This window comes from Pseudorca crassidens, chromosome 10, assembly GCF_039906515.1.
Source record: "Pseudorca crassidens isolate mPseCra1 chromosome 10, mPseCra1.hap1, whole genome shotgun sequence".
Lineage (NCBI taxonomy): Eukaryota > Metazoa > Chordata > Mammalia > Artiodactyla > Delphinidae > Pseudorca > Pseudorca crassidens.
In genome coordinates, this window is record NC_090305.1 from 25,833,289 (window position 1) to 25,845,505 (window position 12,217).

General features: G+C 47.1%; 1 protein-coding gene across 2 annotated transcripts in view; it reads right to left on the reverse strand.

Moving 5' to 3' along the window:
- Nucleotides 1-5,539: 5,539 nt before the first annotated feature.
- EFHC1 (EF-hand domain containing 1) overlaps nucleotides 5,540-12,217 on the reverse strand; it is a 60,552-nt gene continuing 53,874 nt past the window's right edge. For both annotated transcript variants that reach the window (XM_067752704.1, XM_067752705.1), the window contains 2 exons: nucleotides 7,166-7,376; nucleotides 5,540-5,763 (listed from right to left, as the gene is read on the reverse strand). In XM_067752704.1, coding sequence (XP_067608805.1) covers nucleotides 5,692-5,763; nucleotides 7,166-7,376 — 283 coding nt within the window. In that variant the 3' untranslated portion in view covers nucleotides 5,540-5,691. The remainder of the gene's footprint in view (nucleotides 5,764-7,165; nucleotides 7,377-12,217) is intronic.

Genomic DNA, 12,217 nt, shown 5'->3' on the forward strand with positions numbered 1-12,217 from the left:
CGGGTACCTGGCCTCCTTGCTGTGGGCTCGGGAGGTGGGAGCTGCAGCCGAGGTCCTGCCATCGGGCAGTGACTTTTCTCACGTTCAGAGGTGATCGCCGCCAGAGCACACGTGCTTAGTGTGCCCTTGGTCTCTTGTAAGTTGGCCCCTCATACTGTGCGCCTCCTCAAGGTAGTACCACCAGCCCGGGGCCGGGCTAACTCTCGCCACCTCCTAAAGGACGGGGTTGGGTCCCTGATTGAGAGTTGGGAAAATCTTTCCTGCTGCGTGAAACCCCTGAGACCATGCGTGAGGCTAGCGTCCCACCGGCCAGTTTCAGGAATGGTTTGAGGGGAGGGTGAGAGGGAAACTGTAGGTGTTCTGTCACCCCGGGCGTGCCTGGCGTGTTTGCTTCAGAGCAGAGCCAAGCCATGGCAGGCTGGCTCGAAGCATGTTACCAGGGGCCGAAAGAACTCACTTCCAGTTCGTCCTGAGAGCCTGTTGGGTTGGCTTGTCCTGATTTGGCCGTTCTATGTTCTTCAGTCTTAAACACTCCTTCTGAAGGCCCGGCCAGACCCCCAAGTTTGAGAGGCCACTCAGTGCCATCCGCCAGGAGGAGAGCAGATGCTAACCTACCTCAGCAGCCCCCGCCCTCCCAGCATCCCTGGCTGGCACGCGTGCAGGGGCGCCGGGCAGGGTGGCGTGGGAGAGGCTGGGGGATGGACGGGTGATCCCAGCTGCCAGTGCCCCTCCTTGGAGGCTCCGTGATGGGAAGTTATTTTTACCCTCCAGGCTCTGATAGCTACACTATAGTAGGTTACAGGTGCCCCTTCTGAAGGCAGGGCAGGTTCTGGGGGAAGGAGAAGCAGGCTGAGCCAGACCTGCATCTTGGGGAGAACCTTTTCCCTTCCTGTCCCAAGGTGGAGCTACCAACGTTTCAGAAACCAGACTCGACACCTGTGCTCTGGCCACCTCTGCAGATGCTCCTCTTGACTTGAAAGCCTTGGCGCCGGGCGGGCTGTTCTGGGATGGCCCCGAAAAGCACGGGGATTCCAGCTCTCTGCAGCCCCTTTTTGCCCCGAGCTGATCCTGTATCTTTTTGTGTCAGAAGTGCCTTATGTGCCATGGTCTCCTGGCCTCCACTTGCACTGTGTGGCCAGCCCCCCGGGCCCTGGCACAGTTACATGTTAAAGGGACCGGATTGTGACAGTTTCACCTCATTCATCTTAGCCTCACCGCCACTGTCCGGGTCTGGTGGTGTCCGCTTTCTCCCTTGTGTCTGGTGGCTGTGAGGGCCCCTTCACGGGCACCTACCTGTCAGAGAAGCTCAGGGCTCCCAGGGGCACCAGACCTCCGCGCCTCGGCCCACGTGGTAAGCCTTGCTCATCCAGCTCCCCTTGCATGTGAAAGAGGAGGCACCCTGGCTCTAGCCTCTTCTCATCCATACTGCTTCCCGTTCGACCCCGCGTTTCTGCGGTAAGGTGTTTACTCTCACTTCCCGGTCACAAGCGGCGCTCACAGATGCCCGTCTGATGTGGGTCCGGGGGGACTGTTGCAGGGCACCCCTCCCCCCCACGCAGTGTGCCCGCCCCTCGCCTGCCTCGTCCTTGCTCTTCCGGGTTGTGCAATACCTCTCCTAGCCAGTGGTCTTTCCCACAGGCCGTCTGTCCCTTCCAGTGCCTGGCCACTGGGGTGGACAGGACCCACGGGAGGGTGGTCGTCATCCCCACAGAAGAAAGTAGCCACGCTCCCTCTGTTGCTGTCATTCTTGTGACCCTGGTGGCACTCTAAGTGGAACACTGTAGCATCATCTTTGAAATCCATATAGTTTTAAAACTGTTGAAAAGGAAAAACATCCTCATGATGGGGCATTAATAAGTCAGCATCTGGGAATAAGATCCGTGTGACACCTGAGGCATCACCATCAGTTCGCTGTAAGGGTTCTAGAGTTTCTTGTTCGTGTGGAGAGGAAGGAGGTTTTCCTGGGAATCGGCCACACATGGACAGCCCTGGTCATCTGATCAGATCTGACTGGTTGTAAGTACCACCATTTCCTTGGGTACAGATTCAAGTGTTTATGTAATGAGACTACACACCTCATTTTTTCAGTTCCTCTTGTTTAACAAACATCTGAAGGATGAGCTGAGGCTGCCGGTGCCCTGAGCAACTCAATGCAAATGTGGACAAAGCGTTTTTTTGTTTTTCTACTTTAGCCTGTTCATGTTATGGACCAAATTTCAACAAGGAACTCAAGGAAAATTTGTACCTGCCATATTTATAGTTTCATGTAAAAGGGTTTTTTTTTGGGAGGGGGGGCTCTTTTTACTTTCAGTGAACATTTTTCCAAATCCTTTTTTTTCTGTCCGGTTTTAAAACAAATTACGGTTTTGTATGGATTTTTTTAAATGTACATTTTGAAACAAATGATCGACAAATATTTTTGAAATAACTGAATAAAAGGCCTTGAATTATTCGCCTGCTTGTCTCGGGTATAATTCCTTCTATTCCTTTTTATCTGGATGCTCACATTTGCTTTTTTTTTTTTAAGTTGCAAGCATTATTTTATTCCACCTCTTAGATGGCTATCTGGGAATTGATTAGAGTATGTTTCTCCCCTGAAGACTGAAAAGGATAAGAGCGCTTTAAAATAATGATATTGCTGGCAACTTTATTTTTTGCAAGACTTTGCATCAACTAGTCTTGTTTGTATTGCTCACATTTGCTTTTATATGAAGAACGAGTTTGCATCAATTTCAGCCTCATTTCTAACATTTTTCACTCTGTCATTTCTTGCATATCTTTTGAGATATATATTTGTTCGTGTGGTCATGTGAGTTAGGGAGTTGGAATTAAGGACGGAGAAGGAGTCAGTTACATTGAGTGGTGGGTAGTAATAAGCCTCATTTTTACTGGTGTCTGTAACAGGGAAGTGTGAACGTGGAAAGGAGTGTGGTGACATGGGGTGTGTGGGCAGGAAGCGCCACAAGGAGGCGCACTGTGCCTGATGCCTGCTGTACGGCTGCCCCCATCATCCATGGGAATGTTCCGAGACCCCCCCCCAGTGGATGCCTGAAACCCCAGAGAGTTCTGGGCCCTAAATATGCTGTTTTTTCCTACACATACCTACCTATGGTGAAATCTATAAATTAGGCACAGTAAGAGATTAACAATGATAACAAAATAGAACAATTATAACCATATACCATAATGAAAGTTATGTGAATGTGGTCTCTAAAAACATCTTACTGAGCTGCACTCACCCTTCTTCTTACGATGTGAGGTGACTGAGTGCCCAAGTGACAAGGTGGCGTGAGCTGGATGATGCAGATGCTGTGGTGGAGCGCTGGGCTCTACTGGCCTTCTGATGACGCGTCAGGAGAGGATCACTTGCTCCAGGTGACCGTGGATCACTGAGCCCTGACAACGCCGACAGCTGGGGATCCCGGGAGGGACAAAGTGGGAGGGCGCAAGATCTCATCACACTACTCAGAATGGCACACAGTTTAAAACAAGAATTATTTCTGGAGCGTTCCATTTAATATTTCCAGACCATGGCTGACCATGTTTAACTAAAACTGGAAAGTGAAAGTGTGGATAAGGGGGACGACTGTGTTATGGTGTCACTTGGCTAGGAGAGGATGGGGCTAAGTCTGTGTGTAAAAGCCACCAGATGTCAGTGGAGGTGCTGAATAGATGCTGAGTGTTGGTACCAGCAGTGGGCACAGGACACTGCTGGCATCAGATGGCCTGTTGCCCATGGCTGTCTGCTGTTTTTCCAGAACCATCTCCAGAGAGCGCTCAGGAGATGAGTGCAGTTAGTTGAGGACAGGCATGGGCTATGAGGACCCAACAGGAACCATGTACCTGAGACAAAGGCACGGTGCCAACAGAGAGCAAGCGGCTCAGCCGGAGAAGCTGGTGACCTTGGGCAGTCGGCCTTTCTGAGCCTGCTTGCTCATCTGGGCTCAGCATTTTGGGGGTGTGTCGGCTGGCTGGTTTGCTTGTTTTCACAGGGAATGGTGGTGGTAAGATTTAGGGATAGTAAATGCTAAGTTCATGGTTCAAATAAAGCACTCAATAATTTCTTATAGGAACATGCTCGTGCTCCTACACCAGCAGGCTAGTCACTCACCCAAGTGACCCTTGATTTTCTGGAAACATCTAGAGACATCTTCTCAGGTACCCCTAAAGCCTACAGATACGGGCTTGATACACCCTAATTAGATGGTATTTTCAGGCCCCTGGTGGTACAGACAGAGTACAGGTAGGAAGGAATCAGAGACAGCATTTATAAAGATGAAGTTGGTGGCTGACTTCAACTAAGGAGCAGCCCTGCTTCTGAAAAGTCCATCAGAGCTCAGTCGATAACCAGTAGCTGCTACTAGTCTTTTCTGCCTATCTTGAGGCCAGGCTCTCTAAAAGCAGTTTTTCTAAATTTTTTTTTTTTTAACTACAGCCCACATAAAGAAATGTTTTACATCATGACCCAGTAAATACACACTCATTTGAAACAAAAGTTTCATGAAACAAATCAGTGTACCACACTGTGATATTTTCTATTATCACAGTGTCTGCCTGCCAATGCAGGGGACATGGATTCGAGCCCTGGTCCAGGAACATCCCACATGCCGCAAAGCAACTAAGCCCGTGCACCACAACTACTGAGCCTGCGCTCTAGAGCCTGTGAGCCACAACTACTGAGCCCGCGTGCCTAGAGCCTGTGCTCCGCAACAAGAGAAGCCACTGCAGTGAGAAGCTCACGCACCACAACGAAGAGTAGCCCCTGCTCGCCGCAACTAGAGAAAGCCCGCACGCAGCAACAAAGACCCAACACAGCCAAAAATAAATTTAAATAAATAAATAATAAAATGAAATAAAATGCAGGTCTACTAATGGGCCTAGAACTGCAACTGGAAAACATGGTGTTTACTTCCTGGCAGGGCGGGCAGCACCGTCTGCAGCACCACACCCGACCTGATGTCTGTCTGAGCAAATTCCATGCATCCTTCTCCTGATCTTGGTCACTCTACACCTGCATTAGTCAGGGTTCTTTCTCCAGAGAAGCAGAACCGATAGGCTGTATATACAGAGAGAAAGAGACTGACGATTAAGGAATTGGCTCCTGTAACTGAGGAAGCTGACAAGCTCCAGTATCTGTAGCCAGCGACCTGGAGGCCTCTGAGGGCTGACGGAGTAGTTCCTGTCTGAAGGCCAGCGGGCTGGAGCCCCAGAAGAGCCGATGTCTCAGTTTGAGTCCAAAAGCAGGAAAAAGCCGATGTCAAAGCAGGCGGGAGGAATTCTCTCTCATTAGGGAAAGGTCAGCCTTTTTGTTCTATTCAAGCCTTTAATGGAATGGGTGGGGCCCACCCACATTGGGCCCACCCACATTGGAGAGGGCCATCTGCTTTACTCCATCCACCAACTCAAATATTAACCTCATCCAGAAACGGCCTCACAGACACACCCAGAAATGTCCAGGCACCCCATATCTAGTCAAGTTGACACATAAAATTAACCATCACAACACCCCTATCTCCCCTCCCTAAATAAGGCACCAACCTTAGCTCCTACAAGATCCAATTTAATTTAGACTTCAGTGGTAAAAGAACCAAAAAGGAAATATAATTTCAAGAGCTCTGTAAATGCCTCTATGAAGAGTACAGGTATACGTAGGCCCAACCTCAAAATACTGTGCTTTCTGTCCTCAGCAGGTCAGCTGGAGAAAGCACGGACGAAGTTATAGTAGTCAATCTTGTCTTCTCCGTGAGAGCACATCCTGATGAGCTGTGGGAGAGAGAAGGGGAGCCCGTGAGAGACAGATGGGCTGCCTTCAGCTCAGCTGCACAGCGCTCTTTAGTGCCTGTCCCTGCCTTTGTAAACCAGCTCAGGCTTTTTATATATCCTTGGCTGATTCTGAAATGATCCTGTAAACCGGGAAGGTAGGTCAGAGTATCCCCATCTTCACGAAATCAAAGCTCAGATGGAGTAAATGGCCTGCCCAAGGTTTCAGGTTTGACATTTATAAGAGCACTGTCATTTCCAAAGCATTTTTGTTCTTATATTCAATTACAAGACTTTGTCCATCCAGTCAGCACAGAGTAAGACTTAGAATAGCAGAGGTTGCTGCTATCACAGCCTAAAAGAAAAATCTAGTCATGTCACTGCTCAAACCAAGTCCCCTGAAACACCTGTGAGTGGCAGTAAGCACACCGATCTGCTGTGGCTACTTTAAGGACGTGTGCAAATCCATCCCGCCCCTGCTTTCCCTGTCCCACCTCCCCTGACTGCAGCTCCTCTCTCCCAGGTCAGGTCACGGATAGCACAAATGACCTAAGAAATCGAAGGCTGGGTGTGCTGTCAGCCTGAGACTTGGGAAGCTAGATGGGCATTTGGCCCACTTGAACTGTTATCCTTCTACCTGCCTCCCTCACTCCTTGCTAATGTTCCCATCTGAAAAACCCTCATCTCCAACCTAGTCACACTGGCCCCAAACAGAAGGCTTCCCTAAATGAGACCTAACTTCCAAACATCCCTTTTTCCTAACGTATCATTAAGAAGGACTACAGCATCACAATGTTCTTAATCAGTGAGAATGTCTCAATAACATTAGCCACCATCGTTGGCAACGGTGGGAGTTTGTCCCGACTTCTAGGGGAACCATGGTCAAAGGGGTTTATAACGAAAAAGAGGTATGAAATGCCCTCTTCAGCTCCCTCATGGAAACTCTCGGAGGAGATCGTCCATGTCATCCCTCCACTGGCAGCTGACCATGGACCCCTACTGGCGGATGCTGCTGTCCAGGGCAGCGGTCACGCCCTCTCCCACGCCAGCCCTACTGATGGGCTAACGTAGGCTGTGAAGCTGTCAAAGGTTCCCACCATCCTGCTCAGTCCACCTTTTCAATCTGCCCTTGGCAGCCACCCTCCTTTAGCCCTGACATGGTTCACTGGCTGCTCTGTGCTGTCTGGCCCCTGCCCACTTAAAGAGATGCCCTACAGCAGCAGTTAGGAAAGGATGCCAATGCTAGAGTCGAGGGCAAATGCCATAATCAGGACCAAACAGCAGATCTGATGTGAACACCCCAAGTCTTCCCCAGTTAAAATGAAATACAAATGCAACTGCCTTTGGGAACGAGTGAGCGGTGCCCAGCCTCTGCAATCAACCCCGAACAGGAAATCCTACTCACCTCCTTAACCAAGGAATCATCAACTGGGAGGTGAAAAGAGTCACAGATTTTAAAGAACGTCTCCCTGTCCACATGTCCTGAAGCTTCCTTGTCATAAATTTGAAACATCTTGCAGATGTTGTCCCTGCACGGGTGATCTTTCCCTTGCCTCTGGATCGTGTCTATCAGGGCCTCCAGTTCCTGCACGCCTGGGTCCTCTTCCGTTTGCTGGCTGTGGAGAGAGGAGATGGATGGATGTGGTGTTTATTCTCGAATGGTCTTACCTCAGTGACCGAAGTTCTCACTTGGTGAAGTTGGGGGAAGCATCTGACGACAAACAGCTCTGATGCTGAGCTGATCAACACTTGCCTGCAGGGGCTGGCAGATGGCTGAGCTCACGGCAGGAACCTTGACTAGGCTCAGCCTCCCTTGCTGCCGTCTATTAAATCCCCGCAAAGAGCCAAATCTACCACCACTACCACCCCCAAGTCTGGTGTTTGTGGGAGTCGCACGATTGTCATCATCTATGTTACAGAATCTAAAAATAAATGTTTTAGAAACAGACTTAAAAGTAGTATGATGGGGACTTCCCTGGTGGCGCAGTGGTTGAGAGTCCGCCTGCCGATGCAGGGGACACGGGTTCGTGCTCTGGTCCGGGAAGATCCCACATGCCGCGGAGCGACTGGGCCCGTGAGCCATGGCCACCGAGCCTGCGCGTCCGGAGCCTGTGCTCCGCAACGGGAGAGGCCACAACAGTGAGAGGCCCACGTACCGCAAAAAAAAAAAAAAAAAAAAAAAGTAGTATGATGAAGAAATCAAAGAGGATCAAAAGGGAAACAAAATATCTAGAAGCAAAAATGGAAATACAGTTGACCCTTGAACAAAGCAGGGTTTAGGGGCATCAACCCTTCACACAGTCAAAAATCTGCATATAACTTACGGAACCACATATTTGGAGGGCTGACTGTATCTGCAGATTCAACGCATTAAGGATTGTGTAGTAGTATAATACATATTTACTGAAAAAATGTGCATATAAGTAGATGACACAGTTCAAACCTGTGTTGTTCAAGGGTCCCTTATACTACACACCAAAATTTATGGGATGCAGCAAAAGCAGTTCTAAGAGGGAAGTTCACAGTAATAAATGCCTACATTAAGAAAAAAGAGGGAGTTCCCTGGTGGACCAGTGGTTAGGACTTGGTGCTTTCACTGCTGTGGCCTGGGTTCAATCGCTGGTGGGGGACCAAAGATCCTGCAAGCCGCATGGCGCAGGCAAAATAAATAAATAATAGAAAAAAGAAAGATCTCACATAAACAACCTAGTTTATACCTTAAGGAACTAGAAAAAGAAAAAACTAAGCCTGAAGTTAGCAGAAGAAAGGAAATAATAAAGATCAGAGCAGATATAAAGAGAGACTAGAAAAATTATAGAAAAGATCAGTGAAACTAAGAGCTGTTTTTTTAAAAAAGATAAACAACTGACAAACTTTTAGCTTGACCAATTTTTAAAAAAAGAGAAAAGACTTAAAATCAGAAATGAGAGGAGACATTACAACTAATACCACAGAAATACAAAGGGTTGGAAGAGACTACCATGAACAATTACACATCAACAGATTGGATAACCTGGAAGAAATGGATAAATTCCTGGAAACATACAACCTACCAAGCCGGAATCATGAAGAAATAGAAAATCTGAACAGACCAATAACAAGTAAGGAGATTTAATCAGTAGTCAAAAACCTCCCAACAAAGAAAAGCCCAGGACCAGACAGTTTCATGGTGAATTGTACCAAACATTTAAAGAATTAATACCAATCCTTCTCAAACTCCTCCAAAAAAGTGAAGAGGAGGAAACACTCCCAAATTCGTACTACAAGGCCAGCATTACTTTGACATCAACACCAAACAAGGACACTACAAGAAAAGAAAATTACAGACCAATATCCCCGGTGAACACAAAAGTCCTCAACAAAACACTAGCATACTGAATTCAACAGCACATTAAAAGGATCGTACATCATGATCAAGTGGGATTTATCCTTACCATGCAAGGATGATTCAACATACACAAATCAATACACCACATTAACAGAATGAAGAATAAAAATCGTATGATCATCTCAATAAATACAGAAAAAGCATCTGACAAAATTCAATATTCTTTCATGATGAAAACTCTCAACAAATTAGGTATAGAAAGAATGTACCTCAATGTTATAAAGGCCACACATGACAAGCCCCCAGCTAACTTCATACCCAGTAGTGAACAAGACAATGATGCCCACTCTGTAAGATCAGGAACAAGACAAAGATACCTACTCTTGCCACTTCTATTCAACACAGACCTAGCCAGAGAAATTAGGCAAGAAAAAGAAATGAAAGGCATCCAAATAGGAAAGGAGGAAGTAAAACTTTGTTTCCAGATGACATGATCTTAATACCATATATTAGTCTTTAGAAAATGCTAAAGACTACCAAAAAACTGTTAGAAGTAATCAACAAATTCAGTATACAAAACCAACATACAAAAATTAGTTGCTTTTGAACTTCCCTGGTGGCACAGTAGTTAAGAATCCACCTGCCAGTGCAGGGGATATAGGTTCGAGCCCTGGTCCAGGAGGATCCCACATGCCGCAGAGCAACAAAGCCTGTGCGCCACAACTACTGAGCCTGCACTCCAGAGCCCGTGAGCCACAACTACTGAGCCTGTGTGCCACAACTACTGGAGCCCACACACTTAGAGCCCGTGCTCTGCAACAAGAGAAGCCACTGCAATGAGAAACCCGTGCACCACAACAGAGTAGCCCCCACTCGCTGCAACTAAAGCCCGTGCGCAGCAACAAAGACCCAATGCAGCCCAAAATAAAATAAATAAAATTTATTTAAAAATTAGTTGCTTTTCTATATACTGACAATGAACTATCGAAAGAAAAATTAAGAAAACGATTTCACTTACAATAGCTTTTTAAAAATTACTTAGTAATAAATTTAACCAAGAAGGTGAAAGGCCTATACATTGAAAACTGTAAGACATTGATCAAAGAAACCGAAGAAGGCAAATGGAAAGATACTTTGTATTCTTGAATTGGAAGAATTAACACTGTTAAAATGTTCATACTATGCAAAGCCATCTATAGATTCAATGCAATCCCCACCAAAATTCCAATGGCATTTTTCACAGAAATAGAAAACAAATCCTAAAATTCATATGGAACTACGAAAAACAAAATAAAAACCCAAATAGGCAAAGCAATACTGAGAAAGAAGAACAAAGCTGGAGGCAACACACTTCCTGATTTCCAACTGTATTACAAAGCTATAGTAAGCAAATCAGTATGGAACTGCTATAAAAAGACACATAGACCAAAGGAATAGAACAGAGAGCCCAGAAATAAGCCCACACATATATGGTCAACTAATCTTTAACAAGGATGCCAAGAATACACAATGGAGAAAGGATAGACTTCAGTAAATGGTGCTGGGAAAACTGGATATCCACATGCAAAAGAATGAAACTGGGGGCAGAGTCAAGATGGCAGTGTGGGAAGACACAGAGTTCCTGTCTCCCCACAACTAGGGTGCCTGCTGGACACTGGTGGGGGACCTTGATGCCCAAGGAGACAGGAAGAACCCCCAAGCGAACTGGTAGGACATCAGGGGACTGAGTGGGGAGGAGAAGTGGAGGCCAGACAGGACCAGAGCCCCTGAGGGGCGGCTGAGGAGGGGGGAGGGGTTCGCACACCTGGAGGCACCCTCAGGGGCTCAGATCGGTGGGGAGGGCACCCAGCATTTCCCCTGCCCAATGGGCCAGGGAAGTCTGCCCGACTCTCAGGCCAGGTCCTATGCCCTCAGAGGACCCCTGCAGGCCAAGGTGGCCCTGGGGGTGTAGGGGGAGAACAGGAGAGGCAGGTGGGAGAGACCCTCCAGGACCAGTGGGTGTCTGCCCCACCCACTCGAGCCCAGGAAGCCTACTGGGCTCCCAGGTGGGGTCCCCTGTCCTCTGAGACTGGAGGCAGGAGGGACGCCTGGGCCCCCTCTGTTGAGCCTAAGCCCCACCCCCAACAGCCTCCAGGACCTTTTCCAGCCCTGTGGGTCCTAAGCATAGGCCCTACCCACCACCCAAACCCCACTCCTGTTTAGGCCCTGCCCTCCACAGCCAAGGCCTTTTCCACCTTTTTCTAAAAAAAAATTTTATCCTCCTCTTTTTTACTATTGTGGTTCTGTTTTATCTTCTGGTTGTTGTTTCATCTATATTTTTATTTTTATATTCTTTCTAACATATCTGTTAGTTTCCTAGTCTAATTATATTTTTTACTTTGTTATTGTTCTCCTTTCTTTTGTTGCCGCCCCGCACGGCTTGTGGGATCTTGGATCACGAGCCGGGGTTCAGGCCGAAGCTCCTGTGGTGGGAGCTCTGAGTCTGAACCACTGGACTAACAGAGAACCTCAGACCCCAGGGAATACTTATAGGAGGGAGGTCTTCCGGAGGTCCTCATCTTGGCACCAAGACCCAGCTCTACCCAACAGCCTACAAACTCCAGTGTTGGAAGCCGCAGGCCAAACAACCAGTAAGACAGGAATACAATCCCACACATTAAAAAAAAAAATGAGATGACAAAAAAATATGTCACAGATGAAGGAGCAAGGTAAAAACCTACAAGACCAAATAAATGAAGAGGAAATAGGCAATCTACCTGAAAAAGAATTCAGAGTAATGATAGTAAACGTGATCCAGAATCTCAGAAATATAATGGAGGAACGGATTGAGAAAATACAAGAAATGTTTAACAAAGATCTAGAAGAACTAAAGAAGAAACAGAGATGAACAACACAATAACTGAAATGAAAAATACACTAGAAGGAATCAATAACAGAATAACTGAGGCAGAAGAACGAATAAGTGAGCTGGAAGACAAAATGGTGGAAATAACTGCTGAGGAGCAGAATAAACAAAAAAGAATGAAAAGAATTGAAGACAATGTCAGAGACCTCTGGGACAACACTAAACGCACCAACATTCAAATTATAGGGGTCCCAGAAGAGGAGGAGAAAAAGAAAGTATCTGTG